We start from the raw sequence: 22,969 nt of genomic DNA, 5'->3' as shown, positions 1-22,969 counted from the left end.
CACCGCACTGGCCTTGCCGTTTTCATTGATCGATGGATTAGGGAAATTTCATTGCATTTTCACTTTCTCTCTCTCGATATGAATCGAATTTAGGGTCCGTTCCAGTTTACCGATCAACCTCGCCTACAAAGGGGACGGGATTAGCTTCAGTTTTTCAAATTCCATGAGATACAAATCAGGCGTAGAGAAAAGGAAAAGAAAGGAAAAATAAAAAGGAGGAAAACTACATACCAAACACCAAATCCATGGTGCCAATGACAGCCACAGCATCAGCAAGCAGGTGCCCCTTGGAGACGTGATCGAACCCGCCCAAGTGCGCAAAGCCCGGCGCGCGGATATGTACCCGGTACGGCCTCTCGCTGCCGTCGCTAACCACGTACACTCCCATCTCGCCCTTGGGCGCCTCGATGGCCGAGTACGTGTCGCCCGGCGGCACGGCGTAGCCCTTGGTGTACAAGAGGAAGTGGTGGATCAGCGCCTCCATGTTCTCCTTCATGGCGGAGCGGGGCGGGGGGCTGATCTTGTAGTCCTCGACGCGGACGGGGCCGGCAGGCATCTTATTGAGGCACTGATGGATGATGCGGAGCGACTGGCGGAACTCCTCCATGCGGCACAGGTAGCGGTCGTAGCAGTCGCCGTTGACGCCGACAGGCACATCGAACTCGACCTGGTCGTAGGCGTCGTAAGGCGCACTCTTGCGGATATCCCACGGCACGCCGGACCCGCGCAGCATGACGCCCGTGAATGACAGGTTGAGGGCCTCAGCCGCCGGGACGACGCCAATACCCTTGAGCCGGTTGATCCAGATGCGATTGTCCGTCAACATCTCTTCCGTCTCGTCGATGCGGTCGCCAAACTGAGTTGCCCATTGATAGATGTCGTCGAGCAGGCCCATGGGGATATCTTGGTGAACGCCGCCGGGGCGGACGTAGGCGGCGTGGAGACGGGCACCCGAGACGCGTTCATAGAATTCCTGTCATTAGACAATTATTAGCTCTGCCAATTTCCAGCGTTTTCTTTCTTTCCCCTTCGGTCTCTCCCTCTCTCCAACCCAGTCGCTGCTATTCCTCTCGCCTGCAATCCCAATTCCACTCACCATTAGCTTCTCTCTCTCCTCGAAACCCCATAAGAAAGGCGTAAGAGCACCAACGTCCATGGCGTGTGACAGCACGGACATGAGGTGGTTCAGGATGCGCGTGAGCTCGCCGAACAGGGTCCGGATGAACTTTGCGCGCTCGGGGATCTCGATGTTGAGCAGCTTCTCAACGGCCAGCGAGAAGCACTGCTCATTGGTCATCATGGAGACGTAGTCGAGACGGTCAAAGTATGGCAGGGCCTGCATGTATGTCTTGTACTCGCACAGCTTCTCGGTGCCGCGGTGCAGCAGGCCGACGTGCGGGTCGGCGCGGATGATCTCCTCACCATTGAGCTCGAGAATCAGGCGCAACACGCCGTGGGCGGCCGGATGCTGCGGACCAAAGTTGACCGTATAGTGGCGCACCTTGCGGTCGTCGACCGAGTCCTCGCGCGATTTTTTCGCTGCCGGCTCGTCCTTCTTCGGCAAGATCTCGTAGGGATCGGCGGGGGTCTGGAAGTCGGAGCTCACGGGGACGAGGCGTGTGCCCTGGTAGCCCTGAGGTTCGGCATAGCGACGGAGAGCCGAGGCAGAGAAGGCGCGGGCCGGATGTGAGATGGAGCTGGCCACGGGCGGTGATGGCCTCGTGCAGAGCCGCTTCGCGCTGCGGCCTGCTAGCCGATAGAGTGTCGCCGACATTGTGGACGAGAGTCGGAGTGGAGAGGCGTCAAAGGAGAAGGGATTACCGGGTATGCTCGCCCGGTTTGCGGCCTCTTCTCCGGCGTCAATGGCTAGCACTGAGCTTGCGGATTGGTGGGGAGTTGCAGTGTGTCGAGCAGCGTCAGTGACCTCAAAGCAGAAGCAGTGGCCACTCGCCAAGCTCTATGCCAAGGCCCGATTGGACGGGGCCGCCTGGGTGCCGGCCGGGCTTTTATCCGAGTGCCGGGAGGTCGTCAACCTATGGAAACCAGATCTCTAATTATTGGTTATTGGTCTTCATGTCAACATTAGGAAAGAGAGCAGTTCCGGATGTCTTGAGAAAGTTTGGTATCAAGTTATAGAAGCCAATAGGTGTTTCAGGGCTAGAGGGAGGACTTGTGTAATACACTAGAGTTTTCGATAGACGTCACAATCGGCTTGCAATCCGTTCTTTGTAGATGCTACAAAGCTTCAACTTATATGACTTCCTATTCTTCGTGAAATCCCAATGAGAGCAACAGCTATGCAAGCAACCAAAATGCTTAGTGGCCAATTCCTGCATCGGATGCCGGAACGCACGAGCCAGCTATCAAGATCACGCCAACCGGAGTGGGCCCTCAAAGGCGGTCAACATTTTCCCCCGCGGAGTGAAAATTCTGCCGCTACGTTATCGGACTGCTGCTCGAAGAATTTCCAGGCGTGCTCAAGACAGCGAGCGGCAACCCCACCAAACCAGCCAGTCGTCACGATGCCTCACAAACCGCCAACACAAGAAGAGCTTGAGCAACGGAAGGTCGGTTGTTCTCGCTTCGTCTCTGAGAAATAGGAGGCATGTCTAACGAGATGCTGAAACCTGCAGATCGTCGGCATCCACGAGGAAACCATCACCAATGTCCACGCTACCGACTTACCGCACCACTACCCTGGCGAAGACCACTCCTGGGACATCGAAAGGTTCCGGAAAGGCTTCAGCGTCGAGTTTCACCAGAACGAACCCTTCGAGGCTTCTTTCTCCCTAATCGGCTGCGATGCCTCTATCGCGAATGCCTTCAGGCGCATCATGATCGCCGACATTCCGACCCTGGCGATCGAGACTGTTTTCATTAACAACAACACCTCAGTCATTCAAGATGAGGTACTCGCTCACCGTCTGGGTCTGATCCCGTTCAAGGGCGGCCGAGAGGGGTTGCACAAATTCCTCAAGTGGTGGCGTAAGCCGACGGACGAGTCGCAGATCAACAACAGCTACTTCGACTTCAACACCGTCTCGCTACGCCTCGAGGTCAAGTGTGAGCACAACGAGAACGCAGCGCCCGGTGAGACGGACCCGACCAAGCTCTACAAGCACGCCCACGTCTACGCACGCGACATCGAGTTCTGCCCCATCGGCCGCCAGGAGAAGTACTTTTCTGGCGAGGACGCCATCGCCCCCGTCAACCCAGATATCCTGATCGCCAAACTGCGCCCCGGCCAGGAAATCAGCTTGTCCATGCACATGCACAAGGGTGTCGGCTCGGACCACGCCAAGTTCTCGCCCGTCGCGACCGCCTCGTACCGGCTCATGCCGGTCATCAAGATCGAGCGGCCCATTCTCGGCAAGGACGCCGAGAAGTTTGCCAGGTGCTTCCCCCGCGGCGTCATCGGGCTCGAGAAGGTGACAAAGGAGGAGGCCTCGCAGAAGGGGAGCGGGTACGAGGGCCACGAGGGCGAGCTCAAGGCAGTGGTAGTGGACCCCATGCGTGACACGGTTAGCCGTGAGTGCCTACGGCATGACGAATTCAAGGACAAGGTCAAGCTGGGACGGAGGAGGGATCACTTCATCTTCCTTGTCGAGAGCACTGGGCAGTGGGAGAGCGATGCCATCTTCATCGAGGCGGTGGCCCACCTAAAAAAGAAAGCCAAGGACTTAGAGAAGCAGGTGATCAATATGGTCAGGTAGAGAAAAAAAAGGGAACGCGATGTGGCGATGGCTGTTGGGGATACCCTTTTTCTCTCTGCATCTTAGACATAGGCATGGCGTCACGGGCGGTTCGTAAAAGGGATTGGTTTCGGCCCAATAGTCTTTCCGTTTTGTCATGCATATCTATCATGAGGCAAAAATTCGACTTTTAGCTCTTGTTTGGTATCTCCACCTCTTCCGAGTGTGATATTTCGGGACCACTAAGCAAAGTCCTCGCTGTATTTCATAGCGCAATTCTATCCTGCCGCTCATGCTTATGCCTGTACTTCCCTAACGCCTCGCAAAGATGCTTCTCTACCGCAAACCCCCCACATCCCATCCTAGGATCCCAAAAGGAGGGGATTGAAAAGGAAAAAAAAAAAAAAAAAAAATTCTATCTAATACCACCCATTATTTAAACTTGAGTCTGAATTTGAACGTGACCGTCGCAAACGCCGGGTCTGTCACAGCGATCTCCTGCCCGTCGGCTAAGCCCAGCTCCGTCAGCGTCTTGTCCAGGTTCGGCCTCGTCTGCGCCTCAAGGCTCGGCGGCGACTGCATGTACAGCGTCTTGCCCTCAGCCCGCACGCTCGGCTTCTTGAGCTGCGCCTCGGGCCGCGCGGCGAGCGAGTCGATCAGCTCGTGCAGCGTCCACGCCGGGTCGACGCCGGGGAGAGTGCGCGCCTGCTGCCCGCACACGGGGCAGTCCTCCTTGCGCTCGTGCTTGAACGTGTACGTGTAGATGCTGTCGTTGCCCGAGTACATCATGTAGTTGTCGTCGGGGAAGCCCAGGAAGGGAGCGCAGTTGGACGCGATTTTGAGCGCCTCGTTGCAGCAGGCCGCCGCGATGACGCTGTTGGTGGCGGCGATGGCCGGGATGATGTTCTTGACCACGCCCTGCGTCAACGAGTAGGTCACGCCGGGGATGTTGAACTCGTGCGCGCGTTGGAGGGCCTTTTGGTAGAGCCATGTGATATGCTCGGGGTCGTCCTTGTCGAGTTTGGGGAAGGGCTTCTCTTGGTCCCAGGCGATGACGTGCGCCCACTCGATACAGTGTTCTGGCTGGCGCGGGATGCTGGCGAGGGTGCAGAGCGGTACGGCGGCGCGCGGTGCGTGCATGTCGAGCTGGCACTCGATGCAGGATGTAACGGTTGGCAGGATGACCCTAGCCTGGCCCTTAAAACCTTCTGTTCCGCCGTCAATGAGGGGCTTGTAGCTGTCTTCGACCTCCTCATCGACCATGTTGATGAGAGTCGCGTTGATCCACCGCCGCGCCTCAATGCTGTCCAGCCCGCAGACGACCAGCTGGAACTGCATGTAAAAGTCCTCATCAAAGTCCTGAATCTTGCAGTTATGCGGCGTGATCTTGACCCCCTTGACTCGCTTCTCGACGAAGGCGGCCGCCACCTCGGCCTTGAACTTGCCGACGTCCGTCTGGCGGAAGAGGAACTGCCGGTTGAGGTTGGAAATGTCGATCGTGTCCATGTCGATAACGTGGATGTTTTTGAAGCCAGATAACGCGAGGTTCTTGAGGATCTCGCAGCCCAGACCGCCAGCGCCAATCACCAAAACCTTCATGTTCTCCATGGCCTCGGCCACGGCGCTGCCATCGAATGCATCGGGGTTCGTGAAGGGACCCGGCCTGGTCCGGATCCTGTCAAGATAGACCCATCTCGCAGGTTCCGACGCTGGATGCACCTCAACCGAAGACATATCTGTGCGTGTGACTTTTTCCGTCAGCGGTTCTCGCGTCGGGGTTGTGTTGGAGGATCGGAAGATAAGAGAAGTTGAGGTTACGGACAAGCTCCAAGGAGGGGCAGTGGGATTAAATACAGCTTCCACTCCCTATCCGTACACTCAAGGTACAGTACCTGCTGTAACTGGTAGGTTCACGCCGAGGTTCAACCAACAAACTTTTATTTCTAAACACGCTCCGGACGGGACTCCCTTTCTCTATCTCTAGTTCTTGCCTTATTTTTTCCTTCTATTTTATTTGTCTTTCCTCTTTTCTCCCTGTAGTTGCGATGTTAGTACTTTTGTACTGCACAGGACAGGACAAAGCGGGGCATAGTATGTAAGATGCAGGGACCACGGGGTATGTGTTAGCCTCTCTCCGCAGTGGATGCAGGCGCACCTTAACCACCCGGCAAGGCAACAATGGAGACCGCCTAGGCAGAGGACAGCAGCTACAAAACTATCCTATCTTGGAGCTTCTAGATCATCAAAAATAACAGCCACGATCTGATGGCATATGAGAACGATGCCTGTGCGCCCGTCGCAACCCACGATTTCCCGGCCGCTTGCTGAGGTGCACTGTTTCCTTCCCACACACCACGCTTCTCGGTAGCAGATACGGCCTCGAAGAAATGGCCGACTTATTGAAGCCCATCGGTACAGTCCGAAGAAACCACGAGACGGACTTCCTGCGAGAACTGAGCGTTCGCGAGCCTTCCAACGGTGTCAAGGCCAAACCTAAATCCCCGCAAACTTCTCACCCCTCCTCACCAGAAGATGCCCTTGAGATTCTTAAACACGAGCCAGACTACGACTCGCTGATTTCTGCTCTGCGCTTTCTTTCCAGACATGGATCGCAGGAGGTTCCGGGGTTCGCCAATATCAAACTCCCAAGCCCCTTGAATGTCCAAATCGTTCAAGCCCTCGTGTCGGACATCGTGCCAAATTATTGGATGTTACTCATCGAGGATGATCACGCGGACAAGGATTCTGGTCTGAAGCTGCTTTTGTATTGTCTCTCGAGCATCACGGGAATCAATGCCACTCTTCTCCGCCTCAGCACTCTGATCCAAGAAGCAAAGTCAGAAGCAACGGACAAGGAAAAGCGGCCCGATATCTCCTTAAACCTTGGTATTTTTCTCGATTTGCTCTGCCGTCTACTTCAGGGCGATTCCTGGATTACGGAAGCGTGGCAGGCTGCAACCGCAGGGCAAGACAGCCCAGCGCGAGTGAGGCCGAGGGTGCAGCAGATTCTCAGAACGCTCGGCAGTGGCCGGATCATCTCAGTTGCTGCCGAGGCCGAAGAAGTTGCCAAAGCCAACAATCCCAAGAAGACTTTTGACAACATCTGGCCAGCCGATCCACTGCAGTACACTCTGTGGCTGGGCCGGAATATCGTGGCATGGCAGTCGTCAGATCTTGCACCGAAGGAGCCAAAGTTTGCTTCCGATCTCTTCATCAAGGCTCGGGGTCTCGGTCACTATGGTAAGGTGTTCATTTAGGATTTGTTGGTGCGAGCTCTAACGTGCAGCAGATGCCCTGGTCAAGCAGATTCTATCGGAGCTAGTTCTCAAAAAAGGTGCCGATCCTGCGAGGATTTGCCCCGTGCTGTGCAACCTGCCTCAAACTGAGCATCGCAAATTCCTGTTCTCTATCCTAAAGCTGTTCTCTTCTGAACACCTTGACCGGCTTGGACGTTGTGAATCCGAAGAGAGCAAGCCGCTCGTGTCCGCCGTGTCCGGTGCACTCCACTCAATCATTGGGACAGACGAGAATGGAAGGGGGCATTTGGTCGAGTGGCTAACGGGCTCTTCCGGGGCTGGCCTCGGAGAAGGCGTCGCGATCCGGCGAGCAGTTTTAGCCGTCATCTCCCAGTACAAAGATGAACTGGTGACGGTTCTGGAGAAGAGCCTGGGTCAGTTTGGGGACCAGCTCTACATCAAACACTCTCCAATGCTACAGCAGGAAGGTTAGTGCTGAGGCCATGTGGTTCAGGGGTCAATAGCTGACAGAGTGGCAGCCCATGCCCAAGTCCTGCTCCTCAGTGCCGGATATGTGCACAGAAAATCGCCGATCAAGTTAGCCATGCTTTTACGATCCAGCGTCTGGCTCAACGCCATTTCGAACCGGCTAGGCGCGCCTCACCAGAGAGCCCGTTTTCTTGGCATGGTCGTGGGGGAGGGTCTGTCCGCCCTAGTTGACAAGGGTGATAAGCGGCTCAACTTCAAGATGGAAGAAACGGAAGAAGACGAGGGAAGATGGTACAAGGGGCTAACTGGTGTCTCGGACGAGATCGGGTCTCTGGATCCCATGCTCAAGCCCAATATGGATGTACCGCAGAGAAAGCCCAAAGGTCCTCAGAAGTCTTTGAAAAGGCCGATTACGCAGCCCCCACAGACTGGGTTCATCATTGAAGAGTTGAGCGACGAAGGCGCGCCAGAAGAGGACGACATCGTTCCTTACGCAAAGCCGGATTCAGATGCAGAAGATTCTGACGACGACCCAACATTGGTCAGGCGTGATAAACCGAGAGCACCCGTCTACATCAGGGATCTGATCAAGTACCTCCGAGATACTGACAGCTACGACCATCAAAAACTGGCCCTGGCGACCGCGCCCACCCTCATTCGGCGGAAGGGTAACTACGGAACGGAGGTCTCGGAGCATGCAGAAGAACTTGCCTCTCTGCTGGTTGGGCTCAGTGACAAGTTCGACATGGACGATTTTGACGAGCTGAGGATCCAAGGGATGATTGCCATCATCGTCGCCCAACCACAGACGATGGGCCAGTGGTTTGCCAAGACCTTCTTTGAAGGTGACTATTCTATCTCGCAGCGTGCCTCAATCCTGGTCGTACTAGGTCTCAGTGCTCGCGAATTAGCAGGCCTCGAGATCTCCGACTACACAGCGGCAGCATCTTTCCCGTCCAAGACGCTCCCAGAAAAAGTCGAACGGCTTTATCTCGGCCACAACTCAACAACTGGCCAGCCATCCTCGTCCACTCTCAAACCTCTCCCACCGAACGCACTAGAGGGGATAGCCACTTCCCTCACCTCTTCCTTCCTAGCCCCGCTAGCAGCCAGTGCCGCTGACGCCGCTACGGGGCCCGATGTCCTCAAGCTCTCCACCTTTACATCCCGCCTCCAGGAAGAAGAACAGCAACACGAACAAGCCCTCAAGAACCCCAAGATAACCAAGCACATATCCCTCACCAAACACCGCGTCCGCTCCATCCCAAACACCACCGCCCACCTCATATCCACCTCCTTCTTCTCCCCATTGGCCGCCCGCTTCCAGGCGGCCCTCCACGCGTCCCGCAGCAGCGGCGGCAGCAGCAGCCGCGGCGTGCTCTTCCACCCGCACCTCCTCGCGCTCTACCTCAAGACGCTCGCCCTGCTCGTGCACGCCGCCGGGCCCACCACCCTGTCCCTGCCGCAGATGACGGCCGAGCTGTGGCGCCTGCTCCTGGGCACGAGCGTGCGCGCCGCCGCAGTCGGGGACCTGGCTGTCACGCGCGCGCTGCTGTTCGGGTTCATGGCGCTCCTGGATGTGAACGAGGACCGGATGAGGGATGTGTGTCACGAACTGGGTAGGGAGGTGGTCGAGACGGAGGAGTGGGTGGCTGGGGTGTTTGCCGGGTTGAGGGGTGGGGATGAGGGAGGCGAGGAGGAGGGGGTGAAGATGTTGGCGGCTGGGGTGTTGGTTAGGTTGAGGGAGGGGATAGAGAAGTGGAGGATGGTGCTGGTGGGTGATTTGATTGGGTTTGGGTGATGGGAAGGGAGGGCGGAGGCATCATCATGAGGATGGTTGGCAGGGGTTGCCTTTTATCGTTACGGGGCAAGCCGTACACAGCATGAAAGAAGTTGGTTTCTGCATTGTCGCTGTCCCAGTTTGCAAGAGTATCTGAGTGAGAATAGCGGAGTAATGCATGTTGCCTGTAGCTGCTGACGGATCCCTTCCATACCCAATATGTTCACATGTTGCGTGACTGTCGTATGAGAAGCGGCTCATCTTGGTCCATAGCTCTCATGTCTGCCGTGCTCCCCTGTCGTAGACGGACGCGGAGAGCCGAACGCTTCGACTAGTTGCTAGGTGTTTTTCAACTAGAAATGAGGCTAGCTCAGGGTTAGGGGATGTCCGGCCACTGACGCCATCGAAGGCTTGGCGCATCCCACCCTTGTCCAAAGGGTCTGGAACAATTGACAAATCAACTTGCGCATCCGGTACCCGAGAGAGCATTTGGACTTCAGCGCAGCAACACCCAACGTCCGGTGCAAGTTTCTAGCCAGGGGAACTGTATATCCACTCGTTTCACTATGGGTCAAAGCGCGTCAACCCGTGAGTATTCGAAATTCCCGACCAAATCACCGAGCTTCAGGAGAGTGCCACCTGCTGACCGATTGCAGCGTCCGGCCCGAGCGCCCCTGTTGTGCCGGTTGCTCAGACTACCGAGGCAGCCTCAAAACCCAAGGTTCGCAAACTGAGAATCCAGCCACGACGGCATTCTCTGCTAACAGGTGGTGTAACAACAGCCCTGCTGTGTGTGTAAGGAGGAAAAGGCCAAGCGCGACGACTGCATGCTCTTCTCGACCGCTGCCGACCCCCAGAAGGACTGCCAATCAACAATAGACCAGTACCGGAGCTGCATGGCCGGGTTCGGCTTCAAGGTCTGAGGGCGTTGGACAACATGATTAGGGCGTAAGACGATATGATGTATCGATACACGACGGCAGCGGCGTTCTTGTACAACTACCCGACCGAGGGATAGATTTGGCTTCGAAGCAGATTCCCCCCTTTCTCTCTCCTTTGACAAAGACTATTCCCGTACCTCAGCCGCGTTTTCTGTCCACAGCTACTACCAGCTTCCCCTGTTCCTTACACATTCCAGCAAAAGCAACCAGCACCAAAGCAACCAAGGGTATCTACTAACTCCCAAGTCCATTTTACCGAAAAGCAACCAGAACTCCAGCAAGCCACTCATACCTCGGCTGGGCACGCCAGATCCCCACTCAATTCAAGCCTTCTTTTGGACCCTGCTCTCGTTCCCACCCCGATCCCCCATCCCGCTCTCTCAACAGCCCCGCCACGTCCTCCCGCCGCCCCTCGTACAACGCTAGCAACTGGACCGCTAGATTGAGCATGAGCCGCTGGTGCTCGGCCAGCTTCCGCGTTATCCGCACTAGCTTAGCGTCGCGCCGGTCCATGGCTTCTCTCAGCTGCTGGAGGCGGGACACATGGGTTGCCGAGCTGGCCCCCCTAGTGTTAGCTTCACCCTCTGATGCGAGCCCCGCTGGGAAAGGCACAGCCTCACCGCAGGTCCTTGTGTTTGGAGACAGCCTTCAGGACGCGGGCTTCGATTGCCGAGAGGGCAGATTCGTATGCTGCGCAGAGGGCGGCACGTTTGGTGTCGCGGGCTTGCTTGGCCTGGCAGATGGAGCACAGCTAGGTTAGTTGAGGTTCGAGTCCTTAGAATCGTGAGGGAAGGGCTGGCGAATAGGTCGGTGATTTGATTGATTGATTGATGTGCTGTACCTTGCGTAGGCGGGCGCGGGCGGCACTAGCTTCCTTGAGCCGGCCATTGTAGGCGTGATATTCCATGTCCGAGTCGGAATCTGGGAGGGCGGTTGCAGAGCCGTGGGCCCTTCTCGCCCTGGCCGTGTTTGCTGCCGGCGCCATCCAGGTGGTATGATGCCAGCACTTTGCAAGTCAGATAAGTGTAGGAGATGTCTGCTGTCCTGGACGGCCCATAAAGCAACCTGAACACCGCTGAGGAGCTCGTGTCCCGGCAGGCAATTGGGCTTGGCAACTGCCGGGACTCGGGTTAGGTTCGCAGGCCTGCCCCCTGCACAGTCCTGAACCGAAGGGCGGTGTGAGCGGTCAGAATCATTTTGCTCAACTTCCCCGCCAAATATTCACGTTCACAAAACCAGCCCCAAACCCGGTACAGGCACCGTCACTCCCTGTAGCCGATCATAATAAACGCTCAGCGGCGCTGGGCACACCGCAAGTGAGATGGGTCTCGCTGCCGCCAAAAAGTATGACCCAATGCAGAATGCGTAGCAGTCAACGTCACTAACCGGTGTAATAGCAAGCGGAAACTCGGCAACGACCCGAACAACACCAAGTGGTCGCGTAACACCGACTCGTTCGGCCAGAAAATTCTTAGGGCGCAGGGGTGGCAACCGGGCCAGTACCTCGGGGCGAAGGACGCGCCGCACGCTGAATGGCACACCGAAGCCAACTCGACACATATCCGCGTTGTGCTCAAGGACGACAACCTTGGCCTCGGAGCTAAGCGGAACAATGGCGATGAGTGCACCGGCCTAGATGCCTTTCAGCATCTGCTAGGGCGTCTTAACGGCAAGAGCGACGAGACTCTCGAGACCGAGAGGAAGGCCCGCGAGGATATGAAGCTCAGTCTGTATGTGGAGAGGAAGCTGGGGACGATTCGGTTCGTCAAGGGCGGATGGCTGGTTGGTGACCAGGTCAAGGACAGGCCTGGTGACGAGACCACTGAACCGCAAAGCAGTGCCGTTCCAGAAGCCCCCAGAGACTCCGCAGACAACAGCAGCACGTCGGAATCCGCGCCGAAGCCTAAGAAGCGGACGGCAGACCAGGATACTGACGTGGAGGGCGAGAAAATGCGCAAAAAGGAGAAGAAGTTTAAGAAGAGGAAAGCAGACCCGGAAGGGGAAGGGGATAATGACGGGCCAGTGAAGAAGGACAAGAAATCGAAGAAGAAACGGACGGAAACTGAGGAAGCTGATACGGAACCGCCAGCGTCCTCAAAGTCCAACAAGCGGACGAAGGACAAGGAGGCGATAACAGAAGATTCGTCCCGGAGCACGAGCGTCGCCATTTCACAGATAGCCGAATCACCGGATGAGGCTGGCGGCTCCATCCGAAAAACAAGAGCTGGGAAAAGAGAAAAAAAGAAGGACAAGAAGGACAAGAAGGACAGGAAAGAGAAAAAGGAGAAAAGGAAAAAGGTGAAGGCATCGTCAGACTCGGAGGCCGAGTCGGGGGACAGTATATCCAGAGAGAAGAAGCGTAGGAAAGACAACGGTGTTTCAGTCAAGGTAGCCGACCCGTCAGATCTCACAACCGCTGGAAGTGGCCTCTCAACGCCAAGCGGCAGCGGCTACTCAACCCCTGTGCCGACTGGCTCGAGCCGTTATCTAGCAAGGTCGAGGTTCATTGCTCAGAAAAGGATGGCCTTCACGGACAGCACGGCTCTTAATCAGGTGAGACCCTTGACGCTCCAACACCTCATCACAACACGAGTAGCTAACTTGGACAAGATATTCATGATAAAATCCTAGACTAATGGCAATACACGCGGTTAAGATCTGCCACGTCGTCAATTGCGGGCAAGCACTCTCAGCGCAAAAGAGGTGGATATGGCAATCACGCCCGATTAGCGACGTGATATCTGCTTGCTCTTGCTTACTTGTATAGCTGTCGTCGCCTCAGCCTCGGAAGGAGCCCCCAGAGGAGGATTCAGCTCTCTGTCAACCGCTGTCCAATGCTTGACCTCCCGAGCCACCGCGCCACCTAAATCTCCATCTCAGGCATTATCTATCCTCGCCCTATCGAAAGCATCTTTCGTCGCGAACCTTCTCGTACTCTTCGCAGAGCAATCATCGAGCCGCACTTCACACCGGCAGGTCGCTGACTCCACCGACCAACTAAGCCATGCCCGTCGTATATAATTTTGCCGAATGGATATTTACCCTAGTCGTCCTCGGGCAAATCCGGTCCAGCACGCAGCGCATGATGGAATACGGCTCCGGCAATATCCTACTGCACAGGTTCTGGCTCACGTTGGACGCCACGGCAAGGCGATTCCCGCGGTTCTGCGAACGGCTCTGGCAACTCGGCGGGCAGAATCTGAAAGCCAGGCGTTGCCAACCCTTCTTTCTCCGCGCAGCCTTTACTCTACTCTGCTTCCTCTCTATCGCAGTGGGTACGCTCATGGCGGTCGAGGTGTGCTCCATTCTTCTCGTCCTCCTTCTCATCGTAATGGCGATCCACTCTATACTCGTTATCATTCTGAAATACTGGCGGCTGGCAGCCATATATTTCCACTGCACGGGGAGGCCTGTTCCAAAGAGGTAGAAGTACCTGGGACTGGAGCGTAGGTGGGAATGGGCTTGTTAGTAGGGTCTTGGTCAGCAGCGAGGTCTACGGCAGCGGGCGAGGATAATTTTTGTTATCCAGGAATCTAATAACACTGGACAAGTCTCTGAGAAGCGGAGTACCATTTCTTACTTTGCTTTCTCTCTGCGGGATAATTCTTCACCATGACTTCTCCTTCCCGACCGTAACTCGAAATTCTGTGGATTGGGCCGGCATCCAGGGACCGCCTCATTCAGGTACCTCTCCGCCTACTGGAACGCAGCACTAGCTTGAGTCGGCCGGGCTCTTTCAACATCACTATGACTCACAGGCGCGTACACGGATAACGCACACCACAGACCATACATACGCTACTAAGCCACACTAAACGCAGTGACTCCCACATGTCGTCTCGGTCACATCACCAGCAAACACCCATTTCGTTTGCAGACGTGCCCGGGCCACCGGGGCAGTAGTATAAATAGGTGCCCATCCCCCCCCTCCCCCCCCCGTTCCCGTCCCAGGAGCAATCTGTTTCCCCAGATTTCTTCCAGTTTGGCTGAGCAAAGCCAGTCGACATAGCTGCTCTGATCACATCTCTCGTCACTGTCCTAAGCACATCTCTCCCACTGCTTTCAATACATCTCTCATCGCTTTCATCATCACTCTCATTATCACTCCTATCATCTCGGCTCTCATCACCGCTGTCCTCGCCCTCACGTCATCATGTCCGAGCCTCAGAACAACATGACGTTGGAACGAGCCCGCGACTTCCTCCGGCGGGCGGTGTTGATGGACATGGCAAACTTGGCGTACGTGCCCGGCGCGTGGGATGTGCTCATCATCTGCGGCTACCGGGCTTGGCGGTGCCACCGCGAGCTCCTGACGCGCCGGTGCAGCTTCTTCGCGCGCTACCTGCCCCCGGCCGACGCTGAGGTCGAGGCACGCGGGGAGCTCGTCAGCTTCCAGCTGCCCGCCGAGGCCGCGCCCAGGATTGAGAGCCTCGTCGACGCCATATACAATGACAACCCCAACCTCCGGTTGGACGGCCACTACGCGCGGAACGGCGGTGGCCCCGTCATCGCCGAGCAAGGAGATGACGGCATCGTCGTCGAGATCGCCGAGTCCCGCCAACACCCCCCGCTGCAGCCCCTTCAGCGGCCGCGCCGGCGCGACTTTGACGTCGACGAGGACTTGTTCCTCCGTCATCCGCAGTCCCACCGCTTCCTCTTCTAAGCACCGGGGGTTGCCTCGGGGGTCGGTTCTCCTCGCCCCACTGGATGCTTTTCTTCATGTTCCCCATTGGGATTGACGGCTTGGTGGGACGGGTGTCTTTGGACAGATTGGAATCACCCCGGGTGACGTCATATATCAGATGTAATTGACGAGCCGGTGGTCGGACTTTTGGCGTGTTGGTGACGTCGAGCGAGATTGGCGCTGGCGGGTCTGTCTTGGCTTTGGTCATCTTGGTGTCGTCAAGTGGTGCCTGTACCTGATTGAGCTGGCGAGTGGGATCTGAGCAGACTGGAATCGGGCGGCCCTTGCACCAGACTGGAGCTGACGAGTCGGTGACTGGGTTTTAGTGTCGATGTCGTCAGTGTTGTTAGGCGGGATTGGGGCTGTTGGGTCTGGCTTTGAGCATGTTGTGGTGTTGTGGGGCGGTGCTTCTGTCAGACTGGAGTTGAGGGGCTGGTGGCCGGGCTTCCAGCGTGTTGGTGTCGTCAAGCGGTGCTTGTGCCAGACTGGAGGTGACGAGTTGATGGCTGGGTTTTTGAACATGTTGGTGTCGTCAGCCATGACCGGGGAATAACATGCCCTTTGTGTCGTCAGCCATGGCCGGGGAATAACATGCCCTTGTGTCGTCAGCCATGGCCGGGGAATAACATGCCCCTGTGCCATCAACCATGACCGGGGAATAACATGCCCCTATGTCGTCAACCATGGCGGGGAATAACATGCCCCTATGTCGTCAACCATGGCCGGGGAATAACATGCCCCTGTGCCATCAACCATGACCGGGGAATAACATGCCCTTGGGTTGTTGACTATCAGGGGAAAAAAATAGCCCTGTGTCGTCGACCATGGTCGGGGATTAACAAGCCCCTGTATATACACTCGAATACCAAATGTGTTATACAATCTGCCGTGCCATCTCTCGTTTCCCGCTCGCCTTCCTCTTTCCTCTTCTTTTTTATCCGTCCCTTTCCACGTTCTTTCCCCCTTTCATCTTATCTTCCGTATTGTACCGTACTGTACTGCAGCGTTTTATAGTGTGCTGTGACCGCTGTTGCCCTTGCCCTTGCCATCGGTGTAGGTCTGATATAGGGTTAGGGTCATATTACGGGATGGTCCGTGACAGGGACTCGCTGCCTCACACTTAGATCATTCTATTAAAATAATACCAGCACACATTTTCAAGCCTTCCTTGGGCTCTATGATGACCTGCTATGCGAGCCTTAACAGAATGCCCCGACTGCAGCAGCATCTACGCCACACATGGTAATTTGATCCATATTACAGCCTGCTGTAGGTTGTAGCACCCAATACACCAAGATAGCTCTCCGGAGCACAACATTTCAGTGATGCAAGACTTCGATGAGCAGATCGCAGAAGATGACCTGTCCGATCGCCAGATCCCAGCTACGGAGAAGAGCAATGCTTGCCCCACAGGGAGTCGGTCGGAAGTCCTAGCTGAATGCACAACGATCTATTATCTCTCTAGCGTTCATCATCTCGACTTCGATGGGCAACACGTCGGCATCATCGTTCGGATGAACTTTGGCAGTGACCCGCCACATGCTCCGGTGGCTGGTCGGGGAAAGCGAGGTGCAGACCCGACGGGGTAGAGAGGTTGGGCTGAGTGGCTAAGTGCTGTATGATTAATCACCGAATGTAGGCTGCATGGAACGCGGCTCCCGGCAGACATCCCATCCGCTTGAATATTCGGCTTGGATTCGGCTGTCCGGCGGGTTACTGCTTTCTGATCTCTACCGATGTAGTGCAGAAAGATACCAAGGTACGCGATGCTGACTGCAGATGGGAAGAGAGAGAGAGAGAGAGAGAGAGAGAGGAGGCGGAGGGGCAATGACGGAAGTGCGGGCTGCACATGTGATGTGGTGTCTAGAGATCGACACCTCGACAAGTTTGCCTTTGGTGGTCCCCATGCCCCTTATGAGAGCATCCCCGGGTTGACGATCGTAACAAGACACTTGAAGTGCGGTCTGTTGCATCACATCCCGAGGCATCACGGAAACAGATTCCCAGAGAACAATCCCGCGCGCCAAAATCCCAACTGCTCAATGTCGATGTGACAGCAGCACACCCCGTCACCCAGCAACCCATGGGTTGTAGGTTTCAGGACGGGAGCTACATGCAACAAACAAGACGAGGGCCTAGAGCCCAAGTCCGCCGGGAAGTGCATGCCTGCCTACTTGCAAACCTGTCAATCAGCCTAACATTGCATTAGTGCTGCAGATATCCGACCACAGGCAGGCAAGCAGAGGTGAAGCCCAGGGAACGTCGGCCCACCGGAAGGCAGTAGATGCGGGGAATGAGTGAACCGGACGGTGCATAACGGCGCCGGAAATACCGGGCATGGAAACTTGAGCTGTCACGATGGTGCAGGGTTGTACTGTACAACTGGCGATGCTGCTAGACTCACGCACCCGCTTCGCACTCCGAGCACCGAAGGCTCAACCGTGCTTGCGAAGGTGGGTCGCGGAAAACTGTCGTGGCATGTCTATCGACTTGTGCTTGCCCGGACATGTCGGATAGTGTTTCGTGGCTTCGTGAGATAGAAGCTGTGGAGGAGTGGCCGGCTCTGTCGTGGTGAAGGGGTTTTGCTGGTGCATCATCGGAGGCACATGGCACCATCCGGGGATGACAAGACGCCAATCAGCACCTACCCCGCCTATAGAGGACACGTCTGGTCCGTGTTTGTGCCTCTTGTTGTCCGACTGGTCCTCGGTCTTTCCATGGCAGTGGGCCGCTACGGGGTTGCCATCAGAGGAGCAAAAAACCAAAGGACGTCGATCCGGGGGAGTTGGCCCATCGCGTCCACGGCCGCCCGAAGTGCGTGTCGGTGGTTCGAGAAGGCCAAACGGCGTGTGAACAGAGGGGCTTGACGCAGTTGCTGATACAACATGCCCCTCGCCAATCTGTGGACTGCCCTGCGACATGCATGCTGGAAGGATAAGCCAGATCCGCCATACTATGGGCGTGACAGGCCATTGGCCGGATGGCTTTTTGGGTTGCAGGAGAGGTCCAGCAGCTGTGCAGCTGTGGTCGACTTGTACTCTGGGCCAGCCATGCAGGGCAGGCCGGCTGCCAGAGCTCGACATCCCCAGCTAGGCCCAACGTGGCTTGGCAGCCGCTGCATGTCGACAAGGTCACCTGGAGCAGGCCGACGGGCGTGCAGCCGTCGGTCCCGGACACTACTGGTAGCTGAGATAGCAGGATACAGCGGCCCACAAGACGAGGGGAAGCATTGTTTCCTCTCGAGCGCTATCGTGAGGTAGAGGGTGACAGAGGGAAGACCTGCATCTCAGGTTCGAAAGAACATCGGAGCAAGTCTCCGTCCGTTGAAGCATACGCAACGCAACGCAACGCAACGTGCGACGTGCGACGCAGCTTGGTTGTTTTCTTTCCTTAAGCAGACCACCTCGCATGGGAATGAAAACCTAGCAGGTTGCCGCTTACGCACTCGAATGCATCTGCAGGCGCACATTGCAGCCACCAGCGAGAGGAAAACTGCAGCGAGGGAATCGGGAGGGTCCTACAGCGGATGCCCTTCAATTTGGCCCGTCGCTGCAAAGTGGCCGGTGAGGGGGGCAGATCTCAGCAAGCGACTACTCGTGGCAAAAGTGTGATGTGCATATAATGTATCGGGGGGCAAAGAGGTTAACTGTCCAGCGGGAAATTCCATCGCCAGGCTCCATTTTCATGGGGGAAAACTGCCTATTCCGGTTAAGCTGCAGACCGTGCTGTGCCAAGATGCATCCCAGTGCACACCAGCGCTGTAGCCCGGGGGAGGGGGGAAGGGGGAGGATTTAGTAGTAACAGGGCCAGGGGCTTTCTCGGGATGGCGGCCATTCTCGCCATCCCGACATTCCAACGGCAGCCCGAAGTTCCATTCCAACCTGGAAGTGGTGCCCAAAGCTGCCTAGTGTCGTGTAGTGTAGTGTAGTGTAGAGGACTCACGACAGCGCACAGTCCGACGTAAGAGCCATGCCCTCAATCTACCCCGCACGTTGTTGGGTGTCTCCTGGAGTGGGTCCCTGACGTCGAGAGCTGTGGACTTGGCTTCACCTTAATTGTTAGCGCCGGGGGTCGGTGCCCCTGGTGGATGGGGATACACTAGCGTAGTCCCCGGACTTAGCAACGGCTGCTGCACGTCTCTTTGGCTGGGTGACCGCATTTCGCCCCTCTTTCCTGCGTGGTAGCCAATCACGTATCCGAGAAGGTGATAGCATGCTGATAGTGGCTTCCTGGTGCAGTTCGGACAAGTGATCGACGCCCCCCCCAGTCCCATTGGTGATGGCCAGCTACGACTGGGGGGAGGCAACTGATGGATGTATTGATGTGTCACCGAGTTTCTCCCTTTCTTTTGATGGTCGTGTACGTCGTGCAGTTGCTTCTTCTTCTTCTTCCTCCTCTCCTTCTCCTTCTTTTCCTCTTTCTCTCAACGATTTCCTTTAGACAAACTGCCCCCGTGACTCCGCATCCCGCAAGTCTCAAACGAGTCAGTGCCAGTGTCACAGAGATACCCCGCTCCAAACAGAGAGGAGAGAGAGAGACAGTCCAGACCGCTGCACCTAGCGGAGGACTCGCTGAGACAAAGCAACCTGGTTCCCAGCTGGCGGAGCTTGATTTTGCCCAGAAAGCGGCCGTGTGCACTCCAATCGAAACGAGACACCGCCGATCGCTCCGTCTGCAAAGTGCCGTCAAGACAAAGAAGGGCGACGCAAGCCACCTCATCCCGGCCGTTGCAACTGTTCCCATCGTTCGACCCCCACACGACTTCCCATTTAAGCGTTTCACCACCACCACTGCCGAGCTGCCCCAGTGCGCACCGGCTCGAACGATTCCAATCTGCAGAACATACGAGTCTGCGGCTCTTCCCACACATCCGCACGAGACCCCATTTCCCGAAGCCACGCCCGCTCTCGGAACAGGCCACCCTTTGCGTCAACTCGCATCGGGACCGATCTGGGAGAAGAATTAAGAGAGCACCACGATATAAATCCCCCCCACCATCTCTACCGACATCCCCGATCCCCTCCTTCACCATGTCCTCGGACAGCTCAACCCAGACTTCTCCCAACTCCAACGACATGGCGCGGCAACAGCGACGCGGGTCCGTCACCTCAAGCGCTTTCACCAACCTCTTTCGAAGCGGCTCTATTTCGCAACCTCCAGCGCCCGTCTTCCCCACACCCTTGACGTCGACAATGAATGACCCTCGCAGGAGGCTGTCGGTCACGACGTTTGGGTTGTCGGGCACTTCTCCGACCACCCCTTCTGCTTTCCTCCGCCGCGCCAGCTTGTCCACCAACTCGGACTCGATCGACGAGAATGCCGTCGAGGAAGACGAGGGATCACGCACCGCGCCCGTCACGCCCTTCACCCGCCGCATGAGCTTCGGCGCGGCCCAGGCTGCTCGAAGCGCGGGCCCACGGGGCGCTAGCAGTCCCGGCACCAATGGTAGGCCGTCCCTAGCGATCCGCCGCAGCAGTAGCATCACGGTCCGCGGTAGTCCCCCTACGCCGCCGCTCCACTCGGCCGGTGTTGGCAACTACACGTGGGGCAAGATTTCTCCCCAGGCAAGCACTGCACACCAGCCCAAAACAGGTTCTGACTTGTGCTCCCCTTCTGCTCGATCAGACCAAGGCTTCAACTGGTCCGATCAGCTTAGGTCTCGTGCCGAGAGCACCGTCGTATCGGGGCCCCGGCCCTCGTTCTCTTTCGCCTCTGGCCTTAGCGCCTCGCCCCCTCGCGCCGGCCCGCCCCCGGCTCCTGTCAGCCCTCGTCATGACCGGGCCAAGTCCGTGTCTGACATGCCGGCTCCTCCCGCCCAGCCGCCTAGGGCACGAGCCCCCCAGAAACCCGACCCCTTCCAAGAGCGCATCTTGAAGGGCGACTTCTACATGGACTAGTCGTGTGGCTGTCGTCCGATGTGTATATGCATTCTCGTCGCGTTTACATATCTCTGTTTCGATCTGGGCTGGGCAGGGCAGGTATCGTCGTTGACAAACTTTACACATGAACCATTCTGCAAGACTTTCGCGAGGCGTTTTTGATCTCTGGGGAGTTTTCAATGGGTTGGCGCACGTCTATCTTCCTTTGTCCTGGAGAGGTTGGGATGATTTTCAGCTGGGCTGGTTGCTCTGTAAACTGAGTTTGCTTCGATTCTGTATCCCCCTAAGAACCGGCGGGAAAAGCGAGCAACGGAGTTTATTTTTTTTTTTTTTTTTTTTTTTTTTTTGTCTACGGTGGTGCCCCAAGGTGCAGAGGGCATAACACTTTTTGACACATCACACATCCAGCGCGCGGGCAGGCAGGAGTGGATTGACACGGGAAGGACGCAGCGGGACTAGCTGGCCGGTCGGCAGGCAAAGGGAAAATGAACTCATTTCACGTACAGGATTGTTTCACCGAGACTGTATGATTAAGGTTCTTTAGCCTTGTTATCTTGGTTGGGTCGCTACTATTGCTCCAGATTGGGGGATGGAGGGAAATCAATCAAGCCGGGATGGACAGTACGGGTCATTACGGACAACAAACATTGATACAAGGTTGCCCTTTTTCAGAAGATTCACCATCGCTGGCTAGTGTAACTATCCGACAACTAGCAGATCTGTCTTTACTTCTAATCTCTCTGCAGTTCCGACTTGTTTTTGTTCCTCGGTATTTGTTTGATGGTCTTTTCGTTTCTCCTAAGACACAAGATACGGGGGGGACAAAACGTGCCCGTGCCCATGTTCATGTGACCTCGAGGATGTCATGGTGGAAGCTGGCCGAACATTCTCTAGCCACCCTACTTTACCTCTGGGTCCCGCCATGTCTATTGATCTTTCATTGTTGAGTCCCGGTGTTTTGGGACGGCAAAGTAGACGTCATGAGCCGCGCGGGCTACAAAGCGCTTGAGCGTCACCGGTTTGGCGTAAGAGAGAACTTGGAACGTGCCGCTTCCCACAAAGGATGGATATGAAACGAGAGAAGGGAGAGGCGTCTCGGGGATAGGGCGGGAGTTTTGGCCGGGGTTCGCTGATTGTTAGTATTGTTGGTGAGATGGGTAGAGCCACGCACGCCCCCACCCCCCTTCTCTCGTTCCTTCATAGGCGCTTGATGCTTAGGGCCCGTTTCCTAGGAGTTATACTGTACTGTTGTTTCGTATGTCACCGGTGTTCAAGCAAACAACGGGTATCACGGCGCTTCCCGGGAGGCATGGAGTGGTTGTATGATTCTGGTTCTTGGAGGCTGACTACTGATCCCAACTGCGAGGCCGCGCCCGGCATCTAAACTGGTCGGTACGAGTACCTCTTGCTTTCAGGCCCAACTAGTTACCTGAAAACCCGCGCGTCGTCTGGTCCGAATCCGAAATCTCGCTTTCGCTCGGTGAATTAAAGACTCGGAACCTCGTGCCGTGTCCACATGTTATACACTCTCGGCCCCCTCCTTGTCGTTTTCCCTTCCTTTCAGGCTAACTTGTCCCGCCGGTCCGCCTTTACTGTCCCAGCGGTTTGGTTCGACCCAGGCAGAGTGGCCTAAGCAGGTGCCTGGTCTGGTCTAACGCTCGCTGGAAACGTGACCGTTGATTCGCGACAAACGAGGAGACGCTGGGTGAACGTGGATTTACCATCTCCTTCAGAATGCTCTCAACCCTAAAGAGTAGTTGCGGTGAGAGTTCCGCCGTAACCCGGGGAAAAGCCCGAGCGGGAAGGTCCTATCTAACCTAGGTCGAGGTTTACTATCCGTTCAGGGTCCTTTATCTCGAAAGGACCTTTACGGATGGGTCCTCCGAGTGTTGCTACCGAAGGCACTAGGCGCCGGACTGGTACTTTCACCCAATAGTGAATAGAGAGATTAGAGACATTCCAGTCTACAGTCTCCGAGCAGAACTACACAGTACGGGGATGAATGGCTGACGAAGAAAGGGGGTCCGCCTCTAAGACACTAAGAGTCGAGGGATGGCCAGATGTTCTGTTGCTGACTGCCTTCCACCCTGCTACTGCCGGGAAGTGGCTGCTGCACAATGTACTGTGACTCCGGTCCATTTGATCAGCCCTCTATTCCGAACAATGTTTTCTTTTCAATTTCCTCTTGTTCCCGTCCACGCCCCCCCCCCCCCCCCCCCCCCTTTCTTATTCGCGTCTGCTATAATCCCTGGCCCCCGCATACAACGC

At 56.3% G+C, this 22,969-nt stretch overlaps 9 protein-coding genes across 9 annotated transcripts; 6 read left to right on the top strand and 3 right to left on the bottom strand.

Moving 5' to 3' along the window:
• Positions 1–106: 106 nt before the first annotated feature.
• On the bottom strand, positions 107–1,774 carry NdufS2 (ndufs2, NADH ubiquinone oxidoreductase 49 kd subunit; the record flags this gene model as incomplete). The annotated part of the gene is made up of 3 exons (XM_071056438.1): positions 107–123; positions 232–973; positions 1,097–1,774. 3 exons carry the CDS (start codon positions 1,772–1,774, stop codon positions 107–109), a joined length of 1,437 nt encoding a protein of 478 aa, XP_070912539.1.
• Positions 1,775–2,522: 748 nt separating this feature from the next.
• Positions 2,523–3,713, top strand: RPC40 (DNA-directed RNA polymerase core subunit rpc40; the record flags this gene model as incomplete). The annotated part of the gene is made up of 2 exons (XM_071056437.1): positions 2,523–2,567; positions 2,634–3,713. The coding sequence occupies 2 exons, from the start codon at positions 2,523–2,525 to the stop codon at positions 3,711–3,713; spliced, it is 1,125 nt and encodes a 374-aa protein (XP_070912538.1).
• Positions 3,714–4,124: 411 nt separating this feature from the next.
• On the bottom strand, positions 4,125–5,426 carry uba3 (NEDD8 activating enzyme; the record flags this gene model as incomplete). Its single annotated transcript, XM_071056436.1, has 1 exon — positions 4,125–5,426. The coding sequence occupies one exon, from the start codon at positions 5,424–5,426 to the stop codon at positions 4,125–4,127; it is 1,302 nt and encodes a 433-aa protein (XP_070912537.1).
• Positions 5,427–6,079: 653 nt separating this feature from the next.
• TEL2 (telomere binding protein) lies at positions 6,080–9,218 on the top strand (the record flags this gene model as incomplete). Its single annotated transcript, XM_071056435.1, has 3 exons — positions 6,080–6,932; positions 6,982–7,416; positions 7,468–9,218. 3 exons carry the CDS (start codon positions 6,080–6,082, stop codon positions 9,216–9,218), a joined length of 3,039 nt encoding a protein of 1,012 aa, XP_070912536.1.
• A 545-nt stretch (positions 9,219–9,763) lies between these two features.
• COX17 (Cytochrome c oxidase copper chaperone) lies at positions 9,764–10,120 on the top strand (the record flags this gene model as incomplete). The annotated part of the gene is made up of 3 exons (XM_071056434.1): positions 9,764–9,785; positions 9,854–9,918; positions 9,980–10,120. 3 exons carry the CDS (start codon positions 9,764–9,766, stop codon positions 10,118–10,120), a joined length of 228 nt encoding a protein of 75 aa, XP_070912535.1.
• Positions 10,121–10,456: 336 nt separating this feature from the next.
• MFIFM68171_01011 (BZIP domain-containing protein) lies at positions 10,457–11,123 on the bottom strand (the record flags this gene model as incomplete). The annotated part of the gene is made up of 3 exons (XM_071056433.1): positions 10,457–10,694; positions 10,759–10,871; positions 10,980–11,123. 3 exons carry the CDS (start codon positions 11,121–11,123, stop codon positions 10,457–10,459), a joined length of 495 nt encoding a protein of 164 aa, XP_070912534.1.
• A 336-nt stretch (positions 11,124–11,459) lies between these two features.
• Positions 11,460–12,769, top strand: PXR1 (telomerase inhibitor; the record flags this gene model as incomplete). The annotated part of the gene is made up of 3 exons (XM_071056432.1): positions 11,460–11,482; positions 11,536–12,691; positions 12,749–12,769. 3 exons carry the CDS (start codon positions 11,460–11,462, stop codon positions 12,767–12,769), a joined length of 1,200 nt encoding a protein of 399 aa, XP_070912533.1.
• A 1,522-nt stretch (positions 12,770–14,291) lies between these two features.
• Positions 14,292–14,801, top strand: MFIFM68171_01009 (uncharacterized protein; the record flags this gene model as incomplete). The annotated part of the gene is made up of 1 exon (XM_071056431.1): positions 14,292–14,801. The coding sequence occupies one exon, from the start codon at positions 14,292–14,294 to the stop codon at positions 14,799–14,801; it is 510 nt and encodes a 169-aa protein (XP_070912532.1).
• A 5,051-nt stretch (positions 14,802–19,852) lies between these two features.
• MFIFM68171_01008 (uncharacterized protein) lies at positions 19,853–20,719 on the top strand (the record flags this gene model as incomplete). The annotated part of the gene is made up of 2 exons (XM_071056430.1): positions 19,853–20,267; positions 20,448–20,719. 2 exons carry the CDS (start codon positions 19,853–19,855, stop codon positions 20,717–20,719), a joined length of 687 nt encoding a protein of 228 aa, XP_070912531.1.
• Between the last annotated feature and the right edge of the window lie 2,250 nt (positions 20,720–22,969).

The sequence above is a fragment of the Madurella fahalii genome (genome assembly GCF_045866475.1).
Source record: "Madurella fahalii IFM 68171 DNA, scaffold_1, whole genome shotgun sequence".
NCBI classification, from domain to species: domain Eukaryota; kingdom Fungi; phylum Ascomycota; class Sordariomycetes; order Sordariales; genus Madurella; species Madurella fahalii.
The sequence above is the reverse complement of the archived record's forward strand: the minus strand, read 5'-3'. Positions and strand labels throughout refer to the sequence as shown.